Here is a 23,909-nt window from a genome sequence, read left to right as displayed (position 1 = left end):
AAATCCCTCATCTATAGCCATTTATTATGATTTATGTATTCCTAAATGTAGCTGTGCATATTGCGATAAGGAGATTGTGAATTTGAATCCTCTTACAGGGAGACTGCAAAGGATCTCTATTTATTTGAATCTCTTGTCCTAGTAGTATTCAAGAAGAAAAAGCAGCGCGCCTTTCTACAATAAGATAGCGTCCTCTGCTGGACAAAATGCAGAACCACATGAAACCGTAATTTTTGAAAGATTCAGTGAATCATACAGGCTAGACAGAGTGAAATTTTCCAAATAATTTACATCCTTACGTTGGCACAGCTTTATATTTCACCTTAAATCCACGGTAAATGCTGTATTTGTTTAAACAACATTAATGCGATGTTTTCAATTGGCCATGTAGCGTCATTACTTTGCACATGCGCGGTGCTTTGTAGTAGGCGGGGCTTATAAATGACGCAACAGCGGTCATAAGTGTCACCAGGAGCATGTGGCTCTGGCGGTCTTCCGTGTTTTTGGGCGTGTTGGGCTGTAGAGGAGTGGTAAGAACCATGGTACGTCATTTAAACGTGATGTCTGTCTTCTTCTTTAATATTTGTAGTCATGTACATGTGTTATTACCAATGTGTCTGTCCGCTGTATTGATGCTGGAGTGCTTAACAACAACTACGTAAGATTGGCTTCTATTTTAAACCTGGTGCAACAAGGAAATGCGTCCGACGTCGATACAATGTATTTTGCGATCAGTGTTAGGCCGCTGAAATTACAAATATTCCGTCAGTTAAGCATAAGGTGTTGGCTTGACTGATTGTGCGGTTGAGTACTTAAGCAAAACGAATACTAATCTCTCGCGTTTGTGTAACGCTTAGTCAAGATTTGTGGCGTTAGCTTGTTATGCTAGCTGGCGCTGTATTCAAGTGTACTAAAGGAAAAAAAGAGAAGTGATTACTGTGATGCTAGTATTTCCCCTACATTTTATAGCCGTCTTTACGCAACGGTCAATTAAATTTTACTGCGCGTACTTGAACTTTAGCCCCCGTCTTACTGAAACCCACACTTCTAATTTCTTATCTTATCTTATTTCTTCACATGCAGTGTGCACAGGCGAGCGACTGGAAAGCTGCTAAGTCAATCTATGAGTTCTCAGCCAAAGATATCGACGGCAATGAGGTGTCGCTGGATAAATACAGGTATAGTGATGTCATTGTGCATGATGCAATCTGTGCTAATGCTCTGACACAGGCTTACTATTTATTTATTGGTTTACTGCACTCATTATGTACACCCGCATTGTCAAATAAGATACAGCACAAAAACTGCATCAGAATTTCTGCCTTTAGAGAGTTTAGATTGGCACTGGAACATGCTTGCTAAGATTACCCTCTAAGCTCCTGTGTTTCTTTTTAGAATAGTCCATGTAGTATTCTACTTTATTGCTTTTTAGCTTCTTGACCCCGATATGTCTGTGTGCTTTCTCTACCAGGGGTTATGTGTGCATCATTGTAAATGTGGCCTCCAAATGAGGAAAGACCAGAGTGAACTACACTCAGCTGGCGGAAATGCACGCTTCCCTAGCTGAGAAGGGTTTACGCATCCTCGGATTCCCATGTAACCAGTTTGGAGGCCAGGTAACTCGTCATCTCAGTGGTATTATTCAAATACAGGATCAACAAAAGTTGTATACTCGTCACATTTCAGCAACAGTTTGCTGTAAACTGACTATATATAATAGCATAGTATAACATAAGCTTATGCTGATCATCTTGTGCTGTAACCAGAATTACACATTACAGGTCAAAACTTGCAATAATGTGTATTTTCCATCCTGATGATGATGATTATCTAGGAGCCTGGAACTGAGGCAGAGATTAAAGAGTTTGCCAAAGGATTCAATGCAGAGTTTGACCTCTTCAGTAAAATTGACGTGAATGGAGATGGCGCTCACCCTCTTTGGAAGTGGATGAAAGCTCAGCCGAAAGGAAAAGGAACCCTGGGAAAGTAAGTTGTTTTCTAACAAATAACACTCTGAAAAAACTGCTGCCAAATGAGTCACCAAATTAGGTGTCCTATGACAGTGGTTCCCAAACCTTTCCAGTCGCACTATAAATGATCTTGAAACATCTTCAAGATTAAACACGTTTTAAATGCACGATGTAGTCATCTAATTTGTTCAATCTTTTATTCAAATACCCTCTTTGGGAACCTAGGTCCTATGAGTATTTGTTACTTATTGAGCTGCTACATTGTCACACTGATGTGATGTCATTGTGAAACCTAGAGTGCAAAACCATAGAGTACCGTGTGTAATAACCATCCTGTTGCTTCATTGCATTTCAGCTTTCTTTGCCCACTGTTTTGACTTGGCTTTCAAAATGTGTCATTGTTTTCCCTCTAGATTTGATACCTTTGTTGTCATTTCTTCAAATAATAACATTTGGATGTGATCTTAAAGTTTAATAAGCCAAAACATATTCTCTCTTTTAAAGTCAGTGATGATGAGTTTATGGTGTAATCTTGTCATTATCGGCTTTATAAGTGTAAAATGTTTTTCTCTTCACAGCAACATCAAATGGAATTTCACAAAGGTAATGTACTTTCAGTTTGCAGTATTACTTTTTATTTTCAGAGCCATCCAATCCTTAACTACTCACTTTTTTTTGTTTTCCTTTACAGTTTCTTATAAGCAGAGAGGGACTCGTGGTGAAGCGGTACGGCCCAACAGATGATCCCAGTGTAAGTGGCTGCTTTCATTGTTGATACCTTTTTTAAAATTGTCTTGGATTTGTGGGACTTTGGAAAACGTATGTGGAAACGTATGCTTTGCTTTGCCAACACACCTAATGTCTTTTGATGGTTCTTTTGCAGGTGGTGGAGAAGGATCTGCCACAGTACCTGTAGTAAAAATACAACCATCCTCTGTGTGCATGGTCACACATGGATCTCTCATATGGACTTGAGATTGTTGGTGTGTGTGGGTGTCTGGACCAATGACGACCTGTCTATAAACCCAAATATTGGGGAGGGCAGGCCCGATGACTCAGCGTGCAACTACCCTTCAGACTTCCTAACTACACCAACATCTTAAGACTATATAAATAGACATTGCTTAGTGATCTATAGCACAACTTTTTACAAAGCCATTCCTTCTTTGCAACAAATGCCATCTTTTGTTTAGTCTCATATGATCATGCATTATGATAGCTTTGTAGTAAGATGTCATAAGCTGCACTGACGTCTCTAAACTACTGACGATGTTTGCACTGAACTCGCAGATAGATTATTGTCACTCAGGTTATTTTGTCATAGACATTTAGCTGCACTTACAGTATCACATTCATTTTGTCAGTGTTGTATTACTCAAAGTTACATCTAGTAAAAATGAATTGCATCGGTTGGTTTGTTGAACAGGTATTGCTCATTGTCCCAAAATAAAACATAGTTAAAGCCTGCCTATTTGAAAGTGGATTTATCCGGAATGTTATTTCATGTACAGACTTGGACTAGCTATTCAACTTGTGGCCCATGGAACACATCTGGTCCATGAATGACACTATACCACCCCAGAAGGGACAGTTCTGCAGCAGAACGCTCTTGACATATACAAAGTATTTGACAAACGCTTGGATGTAGAAAGTCAAAGCAGTCATGTCATGTAGAAGATCTTTGACGTGTTTTACATTATGTCCTTGAATAGAGCACTCATGTCCTTTAGAGATTTGACTACTGTAAACATATAACCATACAATGGCTCCAATTTGTCGGCTATTTTTAGGACTACTTTTGTGTAGTATGTTTCTACATATAATATAGCATATTTTGAGCTGAGTGAAAATGTGGTTTCTGTTATTTGTAGTTGTTAAAAATACAGACTTGTGTCTGTACAAGCTCTTCTTTTAAACCACTATTGATAACGTGGTGGTCTTATTTTTTTGGTAAAAAAAATAGTCTATTTAACTAGCATGTAACACTTGCCTGCAAAAGGAACTTTATGAGGTACATTCATCAATAAATGTTTTGTACCTTCAGCTGTACAAGAAGCACATCAGTTGTTTGATCTTTGATGTGAAAATGATACCTATGCAGTACGTTAGCGTGAGGTGATGACGTCACAGCCAACCCGTCTGTAGATGTGTAACGTACCTGCACGCGCATCCGTCGCGAATGAAATGACGCGCAGCAGCAGCAGGCGGCAGCAACTATGAGGGTCGCCTCGCTCACCGCCTAATAGCTCCATATTATTATTTCGTGTGTGTGTCACCCATATTAATATACGTTCGTGAAGCTATGTAGGTTGTGGTCTTGCTTGTAGCCACCGTGACGGTGATGTGACAGCATTTCTAGCCGCATCTGTCTCGGCTATGGACCCCCGGCGGTGCGAGCGCGGAGCTGTCATGGAGATGGAAGGACTGACTGCGGAACCCAACCGGAGGTGTGAGGAGGAAGCTGGCCTCGGTCTGCAGCTGGACCTCGCAGACACCGGTGTGTATGCTGGATTGATTTTATTTTGGGAGTATTTGTTTTAGCGGTAAATGTTCACATAGGCCGCCTTGTTTCAATATTGGGGGGGGGCAAGATCGAGTGACAGCAAGGTACAAGCTGGACAGGAAGTTGTGAAGTAGTTTATTGTAAAATATGAGTTGTGCATAAGAAAATACCCATTCGAGGAACCCTAGACTTTGAGATGAATAATGCATCGGGTTGTTAGATAACATTAGTATCACAATTCAAGTCACTGCTGGTGTTCTGTTGCAAGTGGCCCACAGTGTCTCCTCCATGCTTCTTTGTTTGGGATGCTGTCACTCAAGACTATGAAGCTAGCACGAAAATGAAACTACTGTGGGATGGACGCTGCAGCAATACTGGTTATATTTTAACCATATAGTAATTGCAGTCTCCACTTGACACCTTCCTACAAGATGCAATTCCCTCTTCCTCAGCTTCTAGTAATCTTTGCTCTAGTCTTTTTTCCTCATCCTGCCTGCTAGATCTGATGAGTGCCTTACGTAATGCAACATGGAATTATAACATAAACCAAACACACTAATCCCCTCGTATATCAGTTCCAAGAATGGCTGTTGATATCACAGTGGGGAAAAAAATACAAAATACATACACAGTATGCATGATACCTATATGATATTTAGGTGCAAATATAAATTAAGAGTTACATCAATTCATTAAAAATGCAATGTCACTGTTAATGCATATATGGTGCATAATTTCAGAGAATCAAAACAGGTCCCCTTTACAAATGGGTTTGTGTTCTGCATGTGTTGCTTGTAGATCATGACACAAAATTCTGTCTTAACCTTAATCCCATACAGACTCAGACTTGTGTGTGTGTCTTTACTCCAGGACAATCCTCATTGTTTTGCTTGACAGGCTTTTTTTTCTGCAGCGGTAATCTGCAGGTTTACACACGTCTGTGTAACCCTTTAAGAATACTGTATCGTCAATTAAGATCCAGGGACAAGTGCTTTTCAATATCCTATTATGCAGAAACAGGTGACAAAGGCAACGCAGCCTGCAGTGCTTCAACACATGAAAAACACTCACAGGGCTGGTGTCATTATGGATACAGAGCAGTGAAATATTTGCATTGAAAATGAGGTGTGCTGTGTGTGAGACAGTTTCTATCCACTAAATAGTACACATTACTGTCACCAACATGACCGCAGTGGAACAGTACTACCCTGTGGAGTGTGTGTGGGGAAATAATTCCCCAGCATACTCAATCGTGGCTGGAACACCTTAACTCCCAAACTAAAGATGTTAAAGTGGTCGCCTGTTACACCGGCGAAAGTTGGCGAAAAAATCTTGAAATTTACCTCTTACTGAGTTGTAGGGGACACTGACGGGGTTAGCTTAGTTTAGCAGAGCATGCTAGTGGGGTTTTTGTGTGACTTTTGTGTGGTTACACCATGTTGTGTTTTGTCACTTGTTAATCGAAGCGAGCGTTTTAGGATGCCTGCTGACCAGTGATGTCAGTTACTCATCACAGCATTACCTTTTTTTCCAGTAACGAGTAATCTGAGGCGTTAGTTAAAAAAGTAATCTGATTTAAGTTACTTATCCACAATTACTCTGCATTACTACTATTGTAGCGGCGTCTGAATAACGGTAATCAGGATGGCTGTATTCAGCAGTACTTCCTTAGAACTCTTGTCCTACTCCCTTTTCTTCCAAACGCACGCTCCAACGTGCGAGCTGAACCCAACTGCCCTCCAGTGTCCACACACAAAACAGCAGACTGGAACAACACAACACACCCACCACTACACTATTTTTCAGCAAATAGAAAGCCAACTTTCAACTTTGCAACTGATGTTGCAGGCAGCTGCTGTTAAGTAACTGAAAAAGTAAGTAGTAATGTAACTTTACTTACTCTCAAAAGTAAAGTAATCTGTAAAATAACTGAGTTACTTTTTAATTCAGTAATCAGTAGTCAGTGATCGGATTACTTTTTCTTAGTAACTGTGACATCACTGCTGCTGATGTGCGCGATCCGAGTCAAGTAAGGATGGGAGGCTAGTTAATTCACCCAGTTCATCTTAATTGTTAAGAGACTGTCGACACACACACACAAAACACTTCTGGCCTTCAATATCCGAGTACTGTGTGCTACATACAGTCTAATTGTGCATTATCATAAGCTTACATTAATACCACATTTGGAATTGCATTGGTGACTCCGTCTTCAAACACTACAAACACGAGGATGACAATTTTGTAGCAATGACATCCTATTAGAAAAGTTAACAAAGCTACATTTGTTTCTGAAATACTGGGCTAAATTGTTCCAATGATGTATTGCATCAACAAACGTAAGGCTGTTTGCATTTAACGCACGGACATTTTATTCACTAACCCAAGAAGCACACACTCTGTGGTGGTGAAAATCAGTTTAAAAGGTAAAAAATGGAATTGTAAACAATTAAAATGGGGAACAGATTTCATACTAGTTGACTTTGTAAAGGCTGAACATATGGAACAGGAATCTAATTAGATTGTGCGGGCGTACTTAATGAAGTGTCCAGGGAGCACATCATTCCTTGAATGTTTTTTGAACCGTTGACCCTAATGTTTTCATTAAAACAATGTACAGTTTTCTTTTAATCCCACCATTTTATGACTTCCTCTCTTCTCTAACAGAAGCGTCTGTATCCCTCTCATTAAGGCAGGTGTTCCGTTTCATGTGTCCTCCATCAGCATTCTTCTGAATATTTATAGACATATCTAGATAATGATTGTGTGGACCTTTTTGATCTTGAAGACTAGAAGCAGGTGGAGCTGACAGTTTTTCTCTCCAACAGAAGGATTTTGTTTGAATCTGCTAGCCATTAATGAGAAGTTATTTTTGTTTTGTCGATCCGCTATCGAGCCTCGACGATGAAACAACATCTGCTACAAGCACCGTTTGCTTCAACGTAGCTTAAAAGTTCATTATCCCTACTTTGGCCTTAATCTTCACCCTGGCTTGACCTAAAAAAATAGCATGACGATGTAAAACAATCACTGTACAAGTACTGTACAATGATCGGTTTCATTTCCGTTTCACTTCCACCACTGATGCTCTCTTGGCTTCGACTGGTGGAAAAGCCAAGCACCAACACAACCGTCTTGTTGGCTGCAGAGAGATGTCACCTAATCCCCTTGTGTGGTTGGTTGGCAATGTGCTTTCCAGACACCATCCAATGACAGCACTCAGATTAGGGAGGAAGTCAATCCAATAGAGTTTTACCTCTTCAGTACAAATACGACTGTAACAAGAATAGAAAACTGCAGCGGTCTGATTAGTTTGGCCAGAAATTTAACTGCTTTGCTTTTCTGTTTTGGAATATCAAATATTTGAAAAGCACATGACACTGAACTCTTCTGCTTGGTGAGTTAACTTCAGATTTGTTAGGAGTCAAGTTGATGAGGAATTAGTCATAAAAAACACTGTTTTTAATATATTAAATACATACATTAATTGCATTCAATTTATTGATTACAGTTCAATTATTGTACAAAATTCAGTGCTAACATCTACACTAATAAGCCTAAGACGTCCACTGTATTACATAACTAAACCTCTTAAAACCAGTCATTGTTCATTGCAGCATAGTTGATTTTTACTACATTTTGTAGTGACTTTGCATGGTATGGAGAATCTTATTGAACATAGAGTAAATACTAATAAACTACATCTAATGCAGTATATTGGCAAGCGATTAGGTTAGATCCCTCAGGTCTCCTTCAACTTCCGATTCCATTTTAATTCCTGTTGGTGTATTGACCAGCTGTTCAAATACCTTTGTCCAAACATCTGATAACATTGGGAATAGTTGTGCATTGGTGTTTATCATCTAGAAACTGTGAGGTGGAAAGCAGGTGAATAAATATTTAGTTTTTTTATGTGTACCAGTTGGGTCTGAACAAATGGATGCGTTATTCCCTGCTTAAGTATGAATCTAGATATACAAATGTGGAGTTAATGTTTCCCCCATGTCTTTTTCTCCCTGCTGTTCTACAGATACAGCCAAGAAGAGTCAAATAGAGGTGAGTTTGCTGGCTGTCCTCGGTCCTCTGTGGACAAAAACAGCTTTGTGTTTATGTTTTTTAAACTTTTAAAAACAGAACATGAAAGTATTGACTTGTAGGTAGTGGCTTTCATATCCTGCAGCAGCAGACATGCATGGATGTGCCCTATAAAATCATGGAGGATTAAAAATAAACAAATCATTTATCATGTGTCCTAGTCTCCATGTAAGTCTGCACTGATTTGAAAAGTACTGTACCTGTCATTCTACATGTAATACCTCAAAATATTAGAGCGGCAAGTCAGGCTGCTGGAGTAACCAGCATGCTTTGTATGCAGTTTGCGTGTGCCTTGCAACGCAGATGGGTGATTCAGAATGGATGACTTTAGAAACATCCATGTTTTAGTGCTTTTTTTGTTGTTACTCACATATAATGGTAGTTCATTGTTAACTTGCATGTTAACCGACCAATTAGGTTCTTATTTTTTGATTGACACAATGAAAAGACTGGACAGAGTAAAAACAACAAGCTGTTCATTCACATTTTATAATGTGAGAATGGGTGAGCAGATCATTATCGGCCGATATCAGTGGAAAAACCACAGTATCGATATTGGCTAATACTTGCCGATATGATCAATAATGTCTCACCGGGGTGGCGCTTTAAAAAGCTTTAGATTGGTGCGGCATTTGAGGGGGTGAGTACTTGGCAGGGTGCGGTGAGTTTTCGAGGCTTGTGGTGTGATCGGGTTGCGGCTAAAGTCCTGGTCCCAATCCGCTGTACTTGCAAGTAAGAAAAATCTGGGGATGAGTATCACCTCAGTACGGATTTGGGGGCATGCAGACACTTTGTAGCACTTTTAGTGCAGGAGGAACTTTCATTGTGTGCGGGGCTGCGTCGGGCTATGGATGATGTTTAACGGACGTACCCTCTGCAACCACTTCTGACTCTGTGAGCACGCATGTTGTGGGTGCACGTCAGTCTCAGCACTTCCCCAGTTTGACTGTCCAATGAGCGTGCACAGTTTGCATAAACCGGCTTGAAGCTATGAAAATAAATGTTACAAAATGAGTACCTCTTGAAAAAACTTTTGTGACCACAGTAGTACATTTAAACTGTGTGTGTAGTGTGTACTGACAAGCACTGACAAACTTCCATGCCTTTAACTGTGGTTTTGACAGATGCCATCCCCATTTGGAACAGGCCAAACTCATGAGAAGAAGATTGGCCACAGAAGAGTAGATGCCTCCGGAGAAACAACCTACAAGAAGGTTGGCTATCCCTCCTCTCCTCCTTGTCTTGATTACACCGGTTGTCTTTTTTCTGACTGTGTGGGATTCTTTTTATGATTCTCAAGTACTAATCCTATGTAAGCTTGACACGCCGATTTCATCAGCTGCCCTCCACCTACATGTGACTGTGTTCTCTTATCCATCGCCCCAAGACCACCTCCTCCGCCTTAAAAGGGGCCATCCAACTGGGTATTGGATATACTGTTGGCAACCTCAGCTCCAAGCCCGAGAGAGATGTGCTCATGCAGGACTTCTATGTGGTGGAGAGCATCTTCTTCCCCAGGTACTCATATGCTGTATGCATATGCTAGTGTTCACAGTATCTGATTCACGCTCTTATTATTTCTCCTTTTGTTGCAGTGAGGGCAGTAACCTCACACCAGCCCATCACTTCCCAGACTTCAGGTTTAAAACCTATGCCCCCGTGGCTTTTCGCTACTTCAGGGAGCTGTTTGGGATACGACCAGATGACTACCTGGTGATGTTTTATTTTTGTATGATACAAGATGATCTTGGTTTCATACGTCCAAAAAATCTGATTCATGAACATGGGAGCCTTTTTTCGGCCTGTCCTTGAATTTCGCACATTACGCTAATATTTTCTTGAGTATTTCTGAATTTGTATTTAATTGCAAGGTTTGTTTTCTGCGCTGGATTGTTGTCACTTGGTTTAAACATCACATACTGTATTACTTTGTGCAAAACATCAAAACTGCAGAAATGACTACGCCTACAGGCAGCAATTAAGAGTGCTTAAACTAATCACATCACTCACTTTAGAGATCTAAGCATGATATACTTAATTTGATATCTGTGTAATAGTGTGTGCTCGAAATGATATAAATATAGATATGTCTTCCCTCTGATCACAGATGATTGAAGAGTAGAAGAGTTGTCAAAGACCCCCTGCAATGCTATGCACATACACAATCACTATAATGCAACACAAACATAATAAACACATTACACACATTTTGCATGTGAGCACGCACATTTGCATGCATGCACAAGCAGATACTGGACTCGGCTGCAGTGTTTAAGCTCACGCTGACTGACTCCATGTGCCAGAGGAAGATTAGTGGGCTAAAGCCTCCTTTTTTAAACTCAACATGGAGCAACAACAGACAGTAGACACACCGTGTATCTGTCAGCATACACCATTTTGTCTGCTAAAGTGTTACATTCATTTCTAACACAGTAATGCTATGAAGACTAAAAATCTGATGTTTGTTTAGGTTTTAACGTGTGTGTCCGTGTGCCCCTTTACAGTATTCTCTCTGTAACGAGCCCCTGATTGAGTTGACCAATCCAGGAGCGAGCGGCTCCATATTTTACGTAACACGAGATGATGAGTTCATTGTCAAAACTGTCCAACACAAGGAGGCAGAATTCCTACAGAAGTTGCTTCCTGGTTACTACATGGTAAGTAAGTCTCTGCAAAAAACATCTACCGAAGGTTAAGGAAATTCATAGTCTTGTTTAATTGTAAATATGAATTGCAACATTTTTATTTTGGGCTCATAATCTGCTCGATCTTTATCCTACCTCCTGGTGTTGGTCTTGGTCATAGCAATGACGCCAAGCAGCAGCTTTGTGATGGTCAAGGGGTAGTAGCTAAGTATACTGTGCTTTAACAGGCTTAGAACACAGCAGCATGAGCCAAGACCTTGGGGTATGTCACGCTGTCTAGCAGGTGCAAGGCCCCTGGAACGACACAAAGTGTCCAAACAACTAAATACTGTTGTCCAAAAATGTATGTTCCAGAACTTGAACCAGAACCCTCGGACGCTGCTGCCCAAGTTCTTTGGCCTCTACTGTGTCCAGTGCGGGGGGAAAAATATCCGGGTTGTCGTGATGAACAATATTCTTCCACGCTCTGTTCGTATGCACCTTAAATTTGACCTGAAGGGCTCCACTTATAAGAGACGAGCATCCAAGAAGGAACGAGAGAAGTCCAAACCCACTTTTAAAGATCTGGACTTTTTGAGTGATGTTCCTGAGGGCCTTAGTTTGGACCAGGATACATACAACGCTCTGGTCAAAACTCTGCAAAGAGACTGTCTGGTAAGAGAAAGACAAAGAAAATAATGTCAAAGTAAGTCAAGTAATGTGAAATATACAAAAACATAATTATTTTATCTGTATTCATTGTATGTGTTCCATGCCAGGTGCTGGAAAGTTTTAAGATTATGGACTACAGTTTACTCCTTGGTGTCCACAGCAAGACACAAGCAGAAAGAGAGCGTCAGTCCCAGGGTTCTCCAGCAGATGGCGCAGATGAAACGCGTCCTCTCGGCCAGAAAGCTCTCTACTCCACTGCAATGGAGTCTATACAGGGAGGGTCCAGATTCAGGGAAACTCTGGACCGTGATGACACGTACGTTGGCCTGTCACAATGCTCATTCTAATGTCTGCAAACCATGGTAGCGTTTTCACTCTGCTTACAGAATGGGGGGCATTCCAGCTGTGGGAGTTAAAGGAGAGCGCCTGCTCTTGTTTATCGGTATCATTGACATTCTGCAGTCTTATCGGTAGGAATCCAGCATTTTAATAACATTCCTTGACTAATTTAAGTAGCTAAATCAATAGTGTTAACTTGGCATGGCTACCTTACACAGTACAAATGGATATGTGCTATACGAACATAAAACATCTGTTGTAAGAAGTTTGATAATAAGCCATGAAACTCAATTATCATACAGGTTGATTAAGAAATTGGAGCACTCCTGGAAGTCTCTCATCCATGATGGGGTGAGTAGTTTTCCCTGATGGCATTGCAATGTGCTCATTTATTTTTATATGTCTCTTATACTGTACACAAAGCACAGTGCACCTACCTCAAGACATTTCTTCCCCTGTACCACCTGCACACCCTCAGGACACAGTATCCGTTCACAGACCAGGTTTCTATGCTGAGCGCTTCTACAAATTTTGTAGCAACGTCGTCTTCAAGAAGAGTTGCTGTGAGTTCATACATGTTCATTTCACATGCCAGACACAACATTAACATCAAGATCTGTACTTGTGTGGCCAGTAACGTGAGTGAAAGTTCATATGAGAATTATTTGCTTTCACAGCATTGAGACCGTCTCCTTCTAAACGAGGACGAGGAGCTCTTTCCATGTTTAAGTCCAATGCTGGTGGATCTGAGCTAAGGAGCCAGCATCCCTCACAGAGCGATGAGAAGCAAGAAAACATGGACAACCTGGAGAGCCTGCGAGGACCTCATAGCTTTGTCGTGTTGGAGGACAGTGGTAGGAACTCTCATCAAAGCTATTATTCTAATAGATAACAGAATAGATAAACACAATTCCTGAGCACCTTGACGGCCGTCAGAAGAAATACAAGTGAAAAGATGAAGTGCTGTTTTTTTTGTCTGTATTTTGCATTGTTTCTCTCTCAGAACTTTGGCACGCTATTAACTTTAACCGCCTGCACTTGAGTGTTCCATTTTCTGTTTAAATGGGATAAAGTCAACCATTATTGATCTTCTGGAGAAAGAACAGCTCAGCAGCAGAGCAACAGCACTGCCAACAAACTAAAAAAAAGTACAGCATAACTTTCCCCAACAAGAAGTGCCCGCTTTAAAATCCAAACAAACTAAATTTAAAAAAAATGTATGCAGATTTGTTTTTTTACATACAATTTGGCCTCCATTTGGCGGTAGGCTCCAACAACAAAAACCTCATCAATGGAGGTAACAATACGTGTATACAAACTAAATATTTTGTAACACACTTCAGTAAAGCCCTATTTTGAACATCCAGACAAATAGGCCATATTAAATTTGAACTAAATCTCCTACCTATAAGAAATGAGTATTCCTGTCAAATACTACATAGTCCTGCCATGCATTTTAATTTAATGAATTGCAACAATGACCAGTCACCATGTTATTATTTTAGATCATGCACATCTATGTCTCTTATTTTAAGTACAATAACATTCATTCATTCGTTGGTTTTCTACTGCTTATCCTCACGAGGGTCGCAGGCGTGCTGGAGCTTATCCCAGCTGTCTTTGGATGAGAGGCGGGGTACACCCTGGACTGGTGGCCAGCCAATCACAGGGCACATATAGACAAACAACCATTCACACTCACATTCATACCTATGGACAATTTGGATTCGCCAATTAACCTGACGTGTTTTTGGAATGTGGGAGGAAACCGGAGTACCCGGAAAAAACGCACCCACGGGGAGAGCATGCAAACTCCACACAAAGATGCCCGAGGGTGGAATCGAACTCAGGTCTGTGCAATAACATAAAATAGGCAAATAACAAAAGTGATAAGCTTCTGAAAACACCTCCCTGTCCTGGAGTTATTTGTGATCCATCTTCCCTGAATCTGCTCAAACCTGAAATTCTTAAATCCTCATTAATCTTATCACATTCCCCTCCAGTGAGGCAGTTTTTTAGGGCTGTTTTTTACTGTAACAAGAATGCTGGACATGGCAATCTTTCCAAGTTTTTGCCCAGTCTGCATACATTTCCATGAATTCCAGAGCTGTCATCAGCACCACTGCAATCTCTCCAAGAATCTAAGCCGGAGAAATAAAAGACTGCACTGTGCTGGTGTCCGTATGCTTTAGTTGTGCCAAGATGATCCATCAGAGCTTTGACTACTCTTTCTGTAGTCTTGCTTGCTTGGCTTCCGCTGCGGTACTTGTGGAAAAAAAAATAGCAAAGGTACACATTTTAGCTGACATATATTTTAGATTTTTATTCGATAGGTTTCCATATTGATGAAGGAAGATTGCCACTCAAATGATAGTAATATTACACTTGTGTAGATGTAAAATATCTTAGTGTTTTTAAGCCATTCTCAAATTATACATGTGTTGTTTGCCAATTAGGGCGAGAGCCACCCTGCACACCTCCCTCCTTTGAAGACGCCACCACAGCATCAATCGCCACCACGCTCTCCTCTAACAACTCCTTACCCACCACCCCCTTCGATACACCCGAGCACCCACGCTGCAGGAAACAAATGCTCTCACCCAATGTGGCTAAGTGAGAAATAAAATATTGACTCTTTAAATAATATTTAAAGATTATTAATTTGATTATGTATCACATTGTGTAATTTAAGGTCCCACAAAGATGTAGTTGAGGTTCACGAGAAGAAGCAGGACACCATAACAGTTGAGGTGGAGCTCAGGTACATGTGCAATTTTGGTTTCTTTCATGATTTGGTCATGTAGTGTACATTACTGTCTTTATTAATAACACTCCATCTTTCACAGTAAAATTCCAGCCAGCACCGAGCTCACACAGAGGACAGAAGCAACCTCGCCAGCTGACAGTCAGCCCAGCTTCATTCCTCCATCCACTCCTCCGTCTTTCAGTCCTTCATCTGCACATTCCTCATCCACCCTTCCTCCCACCTTCATCTCTTCCTCCACCACTGCTCAGTCAGCTTGCCAGTCCTCCTCCACACTTTCCAGTTCCATCCGCCCATCCACCAAACCACTTACCTCTCCATCCTCCCCCCTCACCCACATCGTCCCTCACACACAAACCCCAGTGACCCAAAATATGGCCACTCTGCCGCCCTCCTCAGCATTTACCCCCATCTGTCCCGCGTCCTATCAGTCTTCCATGCAGAGCTCCCCTCCTCATCTTTCTGAGACTCTCCCCACTGGCGAGCCAACAAGCTCTCGAGCTGTGCAAGACTCAAGCAATCAGCTGTCTGTCTCCAGCAGCCACGACTCGTTGGACGGGGAAGTGCAGGTTTCTGATATCTACTTTGTAAGTCCTTTTCGTAGGTTTGCTTTGTTGTTTTTGTGTTTTGACAGCACAACATAAGCACATGTAATTAAACCCAAAATAATTTATTTTCTAACCACATTTTTAATTTGTTGTCGGCTATCTTCTGACACCAAGGCAAAATGATTTTGCTCAATAGTGACATATTACATTTTCTAAAAGTATAGGTGATGTAACACATGTAGCGCTCGTGTTTGCGTGGCAGTCAAAGGTCTACTGGGCGCCACACATGGGAGGGGACAAACAACTGCGACCAGTGAAACCCATCGCCACACCAGCCAGCGCCACACCCACATCCAGAGCATATTGTACGAGTCTGCCATGATTTAGATTGGCTGTCAGAAGTGGAGGGAATTTGGGGACATCAAAGTAGTTCAGAGGAGGAAAAGCGTCCATTCGCTCTGGATGTGAATGCATCGGGCCACAGGCGCCCGCTGCCTCCCATGCACACAGCTCACCATGTGCTAGCGATGAGACGCGTCAACCGCGGCTGCCCATCACCGCTTGTGTGTGGCACCCATAAGAGGGAAAGCCCGAAAACTGGTTGGATTCATCAAACTGCCTGAAGGGAGCTGATCTCACATCCAAATTCTCTTTAAACAAAGTGCCTGATGCTCTACGTTTCACGAGTGATTTTCAAAAAGTGAGTCAAATATTTTTTTTTTTATTGTTTGGTTCCCTTTTCATATCATATAACCCAAGGGTCACCAGCATGCATGGTGTCTGTGGGCACTAGGAAGCTCCCCACAACCACGAGGCACCTGCAAACCTGCTTTTTATTCAGGTTTTCAGTTAATAATGTGAGAACATTAGAAAGAAATGCATTGCGAAATACAAAATGTGAGTTGAGGATACCAGTATTTTGTTAACGTTCGGGTAAAGCAAGCATATTCACTTTGGTTGGCTTTAAATAAGCTATGAAGATAAATTGCACAAATGAGTAGCTCTTGGCGATTTTCATTTTGTAAAAGTAGGTATCACAAGAAAAAACGTTGGCGAGCATAATAGGGTTAAGTTCAGGTTAGAAGTTATAGTAGGGTTAAGTTTGAGTCGGTTTAGGGTTAAGTTGGCTTTGCCTCGGGATGGGGGTTAGTACAGATAGGATAGGGGTGAGTGTTTAGGGTTGGTGTTTGATTTTAGGCCGGGTTAGGGTTATACCAGGCTTGTCCAAACTTTATACTTTCCCCAAATGTTTACCTCTGTGTATAATATTGCACAAAACAAGCTTCTCTTGAGCTCGTATCGTTCCACAAAATTGCTTGTCCAAGCAAAGCACCTTACACTCAGCTTGTGTAGATTTTTTATTGAGTGTGACTGTAACAACCCACAATGGGGCCAAGAAAGTTGCGAGTACCAGAAATTTGACAAAAAAGGTGAGAAATTTAATCTTACCAAGATGAACTGGAAGTCCACATGCGTCTGGAAATGATTACATTGACTTACATAGTTTCCTATGGGAAATATTGCAACACTTTTTATACATTTTGTTTTTTGTCTGGCCTTTTAGTAAAAATTTTGATACAAACAAAAAAAAACGAGGTACCCAAGTTATTGTTATATTATGTTATTTGTTATATTATGTTTGCTCTTTTTTCAACTTTACTGTTGTTTTATCTTGTTTAATTGTACTGTGATTAGCTAGTGACCAGTCCAGAGTGTACAGGCTCCAGCATGCCTGAGATCCTAGTGGGGACAAGCGGTACAGAAAATGGATGGATCAATGTTTAATTGTATTTTTAGAATGTGCTGCCCTGGACACTCGTGGGTTACACCCGCTATAAGGGTGAATTGGGTTTCCTCAAAATGTCCATTAAGATTAAAAAGGCAAATATTTCTGAATATCCGCAATACAGCTTCTTAAAAAAATCCTTATTATTCCCAGCAAGAAGATGCCTATTCAACAAATTAAAATTGACTCGAACTCAAACGTTGTCCAGTGTATGAATCATTTGGAGCTTATCTATTTGTATCTGAAAAGCAGTGTATAGGTGATAATGGACAATGATTTTCAGTGCGTCAGCTGTTATTTTAATTAGTGTGCACACTGCAGTGAGTGAGTGAAAATCCATCTTTGTTGTTTTTCTTTGCTCTGCTGGGTCTCCTTGCAGTGGCCCAGTCAGGACAGCGTGATAGAGTTATGATGGTGAGATGGAGGGGGGAGGGCGGGAGGGGTCCTGGTACGGTATGCACGCACTTATGGGAGTTTCTCAAGCATGAGGCTGCCAGCGGTTGTCGTTTTGAATGCATCAGCAGAAAACAAAAAAACCCCAGAAGGTTCTCTTTCCCAGCACAGCATGATGTGTTTATATCTGCCAACCTGCAGTCATACACACAGTCAACATCACGCAGAGCTCACCATTTTTCCACCATTTGTGCTATCATGTAATTCATACAGTTTCTCTCATAAAACTGCTTTTATCACTTCATTTGTGTGTGTCCATCCATCAGTATGCAGACGGCCGATATTGGGTGTACTCTCCTGTTCTTGGCCGTCGTAAGCTAAACTCTTGCTCGAGTTACACTGTAAGTCACCAGCATGTTAGTCTCATTAGCTGTTAGCAGAGGTGTGGACTGGAGTCACATTTTGACTCGACAATCTCATGCAACTTGACTTGGACTTTGACATCAGTGACTCAGGACTTGACTCGGACTTTCATGTGATGACTTGAAAATACTCAGATGACTTTTTTCTTGACTTGAGACTGACTTAGACATCTTTACTTGAGACTTACATGCTTGAGACTTGCAAAAAACACTGACTTGCTTCCACCTCTGGCTATTTAGGAGGGCTTATGGGTCTTCAGAAGTGCTTAGTATGCAAAATAAAATTTTACATGTTTAGTGTGAATGCTGAGAGACAAGCATTCCAGATATAGCCGTGATGTCATTCACTATGCCGCACATATTTGCATGATATCTGTGAATGACTGTGATACGGTGTGATGTACTATCCTTTTATGTTCAGTATGTAGTCTCTCAGCATTTACACACACTTAAAAAGGCATCTTCTGAAGGACCCTCATTTGTGTGCATCATTCCAACATTTAAGATGCATTGTTAGTCTTATGTGTTATGGACGTTTGCACAGTATTGGCTTCTGTAGCGCTTTAGTGGCTTTTTTAGCACAGAGGAGCTGACTAAGCTCATTAGTGCAAGAATTAGACTTGACTCGTCGGCTCCAATGTTGCCAACATAATAAAAGCTGCACACTGGCTTGTCTTTAATCCCACATGAAAACCTCCAAATTATGACATGAAATTCAAATTGAACATAAAGAATGAGTGAACTGTGAGGTGACATATCACACATGTGCAACACGTTAATTAAAGGGAGCGGCTTTACAATAACCTCATGTTTTGAAATCGTTTTCCAAGTCTCATTTCCTCTCATCACTCTCCTCCTTTCTCCTCAATGCTGCATTCTGCTGGCCAAATGTGGTGCCAGCAGACTCAGGAGGACCAGAGTTGTGTGCATTCTCCTCACTATGGCTCAGAGAATGACTTGCCATGAGGAAGGTAAGTTTTTACTGCATTCATGCTGAGTTATTCCGCTGTGCTTATTGTCTTGTGTTTTTTTTTCTTTCAGGAGGCAGCGGATTTAATGATATTTTAATGCTGGTAACTTAAGCTGCATGTGGACTTTTTGCAGCTGTGAAACCCATCAGTTAAAAATGTAACATAACAGCATTTAGATTCAACACTATACTCATCCTTTCACGCAAATACATACATACTATATCCATATATATGCAAGCAAAACAAGTATCCTCAAGCTTTGCTTTTGAACAATCTGAAAGAACACTGTGATTGAGTGTTGATGGCTCTGTCAGCAGTGGCTATGCAATATGGACACATATTCTGTGTGTTTATTTTTAGTAAAAGGCACAGGATGTATCATTTATTTATTTGCGCTTTTTTAAGGCACTTTTAAAATGAACATTTTACATTGTTGTCATTTATATTTGTCAGAGACAGATATTGTCCTGTGCATTGTTCATGCACACTGTACTGTCATGTCATATTTGTCATGCCTTAGTGTCATGCATTTATATCCACATTATTATGAATGTTTATTGGGAGATGTTCCTGTTTGAGCAGCAGTAGCAGCCATGGATATACTTAATTTCAAGTTAAGGGAAAAATATGCATTGTACATACAGTATAATGTACATTTATGTATGCCTGTTGATCTGTAAATAACATCATCCGAATACTGTTGGAAGAAGTAGCATAGTGGACATCATATCGTCAACTTTATTTCAGACACATACAGTACATGGTCCATAAAACATAAAAAACAAGACACAATAAAAAAAAATGGCTATCCCTTACTATATATATAAGTAAAGATGCCAGTGTTTCCACAGCCTGGAGAAATACCTGACGGAACTTTGTACAGAGTTGGTCAGACTATATTCGTATGATGCCGTTAACAGAGCATGTTAGCCTACTCATACTCAACCCTACTAGTGATTTTATACTAATTTGCATTAACTTTCTCATGAACTCATGCAAAATTCTCCAAATAATGCAGTCAGCTCTTTGTGCATGATCTGTATGTGCATGCATGGGTAATTGTGAGACATTTTTGTTCTGGTTTGTGTCCAAACGTTGTCGATAAATTGGTGTGGGACACCATCTATCAGCATGTTGACTGTGTCTGAAGTTTGTAGTGTTAATTCAGTTGATTCAGAGAAGTTGTGTACCGAATAAAGGGCATGTTCATGGTAAGATGCTATGATGATTTTGTAGCAGGAGACACACAATTTGAACACATCAATGGAGCATAGAAATTGGCATCGGAATGATCAGTTCCAGTGTCAAACCATGACCACCATAAAACATTTATCAAGTGTCCAGACAAAGTCGTTACGTATAACTGCCATACAAGTGTAAAAAGAAGTTAAACATAATAAAACATAATAAAAAAAATGATTTGCCTCAACTGACAACATGCATGGTCTAGTTGGACACCATGGAAGGTCACTCAAGACAAAAGTATTGGGACACACTGTACAGTAAACTCTAAACCAGGAGTGCCCAAAGTGCGGCCCGGGAATAGAATCATTAATTGGAGAGGCTAATAATTTTGTGGGTTCTAAAGATATAAAAACAGATAAAAAAAGATGAAAATCATGCACATTGACACTTCGCCACACCACTTTTTCTATGTAAAATCAATGCACTGAGGAAGGAAGTTCCGGGACTGTTTAAAAGAACCAAAATACTGTATGCATTACATGTTTACACGAATGTACCTGCATGTATATAAAACCATAAAACCTTGTTGGAGGCTTTTGGAGGTGCTTTAATAGTGGTTTATATTGGTGGCATAGCAGTAGTGAGCTGTCTGTTTTTATCTATTTTTATATTTTTATAATGCACAGAAAACAGAAAAACATGTCGAAGTCTCACATGTAAAGGATTGTAGATGATGGGCAATTTTTTTTAAAGTGCAGTTTTCCTTTAAGACTTAATGAAGGAAAAGAAGGATTACAGAACCCCGGCTTGTGCACCTGTTTGGAAACGGGCCGTCACAAAGCCGAGCTTTGATCGGCGGGAACCACAAATAAATGCCTTTGTTCTTTCAAAGGGGACAGACACCCAACAAATAAGAGACTGTGTGTGTGTGTGTGTGTGTGAGCGAGACAGAGGGAGGGAGGAGACAAAAGGCGAGAGAGGCAAGCAGGCTCACATCAAGGGTTGTTCCTAGAATCTGTGAGTGGGAGATGGAGGCTCACCTACCCACAATGCCTTGCCTTCCCTCTTACAGCCCACTCAGGTTTTTCGGGAACATCTGTCTCCTCTTTGCAGGAAGTCATCAGTCATCTGCAGCTATTCTCAGAGAGCGTCAGGAGCCAACTTGGAGTGAACCTGTAGTCAGCCTCCCTCTCATCTGATCTCCCACTTACGTACATTTGCATTGTGCTTAGTAAAGTGTCACATTCTCCATGGCCTCTCTCTCTGACACACACACACACACACACCGTTGTCAGAAGTCTATCACTGTCTTAAGGCACTATTTATCTTTGGCAGGCTGAAGAAAACAAAGCCATCGATTTCTAATCCTAATCCCCTCTCTACTGCCTCGCCACTATTGATCATCTATCCATCCATTAATGAGATGGAAAAAAAGAGTGGAGGGCTGATGAAGGACAAAGCCAACATGTCGCTGTGCGCCTCGTCTTTTGTTTCCATCCAAGCGTCTCCCTGTCACTTTCACTCACCGTGTGATGGAAAATACATGCAGGAGTAGACTTTTGAAGAGGTTTAGCAAACACAGAGCCAGGCTGCCGTGCCTAAATATTGAAAGTGGATGATATGGATGAATGCGTTCAATACACACACACTAACAGAGGATTAAATTCCAGTGCAAACAACAGTGACGGTATGTGAGGTATACTCTCTGATAATGACCCATTTCCCCTCTGCGGTGCTTCTACACCACCTCGGGATCATTTTCTCAACAACCTGATCCTAAAACAACAGCAGTGAAGCAGTGCAGTTAGAAGGTAATTGCATATAATGTGTGCCGGTCCTCGGTAGTCTGTGTCTTGCTGTGATCACTTAAAGTTAACTTTGAGCCCTTCGGGCACAAATGTAAGCACTCAGTATTGTCAGTGCGAACTATCTGATTTGGCCATCTTCAATCTGGAATTAATTCACTGTTAAGATTTATCCTATTTTATAGCCATTTGAATGAAATAGATTGCACTACTGGCTGCAACCAGCAAAGGCGCTATCGAGTCAATGTAGCATACCATGCACTGTTGTCGGATTAGCGTCATGCAAAATTACATGCAAAAAAGACTGAAAATAATTCTTAATCTAAATTGTTTTATTGTTGATTGCAGGCATGAAGAAATGCACTTCATCATTCTGTGGATCTCAAAATTTTGCCCACATTTTTGCAAGTAGACAGCACACACTTGCAAGTACGGCAGGTTTTGACCACGGCTTCATTGTCACACACGGACACGGACAGGAGAATCGTGATGCGAAGATGCTGCGACCGAGGAGGGGGCACTCATTGTCGGACACTCTTTGTCAGAGTGGAGCTCAGAAGCCGGATGTGAGAGTGCAGCCTTTACTAACCTTGAGACAACATTGGTTGTGGAAATATGGTCATTACAGGTTTTTTGCCGGACTACCGCATTCCAGACAGTGAGCACTGCGGTTCATGCCCAGTGTGTCAAAAATTAATGCTCCTTTCCCGGTGAGAGCACGCTGTTGGCGGATAACAGTTTGGCAGATATTTCACATTCATGTACACAAAAACAGTCCCGTGTGAAATGCCGTTGACAGATGAAAATATTTTCCTCTTGCTGGGAATCACCAACTCCAATAACTTCTGCCTGAGCTTGTTTCATAAATGGACAAGCAGAACTTGGGGGAGGCCTGAGAGCCCGTATAAGGAAATCCGCTCCTCTGTGACATCACAAAAGAACAGTTTTGCAACTCCCTCTAAAACCGAGCTTTTTGAGCCATGCCAAACCTCTTTCAGGGTTCACTTCCAAATGTGAGAATACAACATGCTAACTACATTTATAGGTCAGAAAAATTTAAATAGTAGGGGACCTAAATTTAAATAATAGGTCCCCTTTAACATATAATGCCACTGCTGTCACGTCCGGGCTTGCGAGTTTTGCAGGATGCAGAGAGCAGGACCAAAAGTGCAGATAAAAGGTTGTTTTTTTAATGAAGTAATGGCAGCAGCAGGATAACAGACAGCAAATACCAAACCAAAGACAATTCGTAATGAAGCCACAACAGAAAGAGCACGCACCTGAACTAAATAGGGATAATGAAATTAGAAGCAGGTGCGTGAAAAAAGCAGGAGCCAGGAAAACGGAAGGGAACAACAAAGGAAGTGGTTACCAAAATAAGGGCATGGAAACCAGAACAGAGGCAAAGAAGAAAACTGTGTGGAAGGGCATCGATAATGTATAATTTGTATAATTTAAAATGTATAATTTGCTTAAATATGCATTTTTATTAACTACTATTACACCATGTTCAAGCATAAAAAACGGATCATTTATTAATTCATTTGAAAAGAGTGAGGATGCATCGTTCAATGTACGCATAAGACGCTTTGAATATCTCCACCTTTGTCCCGCTGTCCATCTTTGCAACAAAATGTTTTTCTGTTCATAAAGTACAGTAAAAAAGTGCATATTTCAGACAACTGAATGTGATGAATTAATTTGAAAGCTGTGGTTATTCTGATTGGAAGTTGTAATCATTTGACAGCCCTAATAATTGCGCGAAGACACAGTTTACAGTCCAGCTCTCACCAGTGGCCACAAGCTTTGGGTAGAAACACAAAGAATTAGAT

The 23,909-nt window shown here is 40.9% G+C and overlaps 2 protein-coding genes across 10 annotated transcripts; both read left to right on the top strand.

The window, feature by feature from the left end:
* The first annotated feature begins 417 nt into the window (after positions 1–417).
* On the top strand, positions 418–3,437 carry LOC131125728 (phospholipid hydroperoxide glutathione peroxidase-like). The gene is made up of 7 exons (XM_058067550.2): positions 418–542; positions 1,084–1,178; positions 1,472–1,616; positions 1,835–1,986; positions 2,549–2,573; positions 2,662–2,721; positions 2,854–3,437. The coding sequence occupies exons 1-7, from the start codon at positions 477–479 to the stop codon at positions 2,884–2,886; spliced, it is 576 nt and encodes a 191-aa protein (XP_057923533.1). The 5' UTR covers positions 418–476; the 3' UTR covers positions 2,887–3,437.
* A 676-nt stretch (positions 3,438–4,113) lies between these two features.
* LOC131125727 (phosphatidylinositol 4-phosphate 5-kinase type-1 alpha-like) lies at positions 4,114–21,159 on the top strand. Of its 9 annotated transcripts, none has more exons than XM_058067544.2 (18): positions 4,114–4,467; positions 8,504–8,529; positions 9,693–9,782; positions 9,956–10,086; positions 10,164–10,281; positions 11,073–11,225; positions 11,568–11,867; positions 11,972–12,180; positions 12,251–12,334; positions 12,506–12,554; positions 12,682–12,766; positions 12,881–13,057; positions 14,660–14,807; positions 14,896–14,964; positions 15,050–15,554; positions 18,021–18,095; positions 19,017–19,087; positions 19,158–21,158. In XM_058067544.2, exons 1-17 carry the CDS (start codon positions 4,347–4,349, stop codon positions 19,080–19,082), a joined length of 2,406 nt encoding a protein of 801 aa, XP_057923527.2. In that variant the 5' UTR covers positions 4,114–4,346; the 3' UTR covers positions 19,083–19,087; positions 19,158–21,158. The 9 variants fall into 9 exon arrangements, 8 of the variants coding, with proteins under 8 accessions (XP_057923527.2, XP_078647722.1, XP_078647724.1 ...); XM_078791596.1 differs by having other exon boundaries at positions 4,124–4,467; positions 14,660–14,816; positions 19,158–21,154; XM_078791598.1 differs by having other exon boundaries at positions 4,125–4,467; positions 14,660–14,816; positions 18,021–18,066; positions 19,158–21,154.
* Positions 21,160–23,909: the final 2,750 nt, after the last annotated feature.

Source organism: Doryrhamphus excisus, linkage group LG6 (genome assembly GCF_037039965.1).
Source record: "Doryrhamphus excisus strain RoL-2023G ecotype Guam linkage group LG6, RoL_Dexc_Guam_v1.1, whole genome shotgun sequence".
Taxonomy (NCBI): Eukaryota; Metazoa; Chordata; class Actinopteri; order Syngnathiformes; family Syngnathidae; genus Doryrhamphus; species Doryrhamphus excisus.
Note: the sequence above shows the minus strand (reverse complement) of the source record. Positions and strands in the feature narration are given on the sequence as shown.

Bases quoted from the DNA above. Each gene is read 5' to 3' on its own strand.
- LOC131125727 (XM_078791596.1), top strand. From the start codon at position 4,347: ATGGACCCCCGGCGGTGCGAGCGCGGAGCTGTCATGGAGATGGAAGGA. The intron at 10,282-11,072 runs GTGATGTTTTAT...GCCCCTTTACAG, and splicing joins TACGACCAGATGACTACCTG to TATTCTCTCTGTAACGAGCC. The intron at 12,335-12,505 runs GTAGGAATCCAG...ATTATCATACAG, and splicing joins GACATTCTGCAGTCTTATCG to GTTGATTAAGAAATTGGAGC.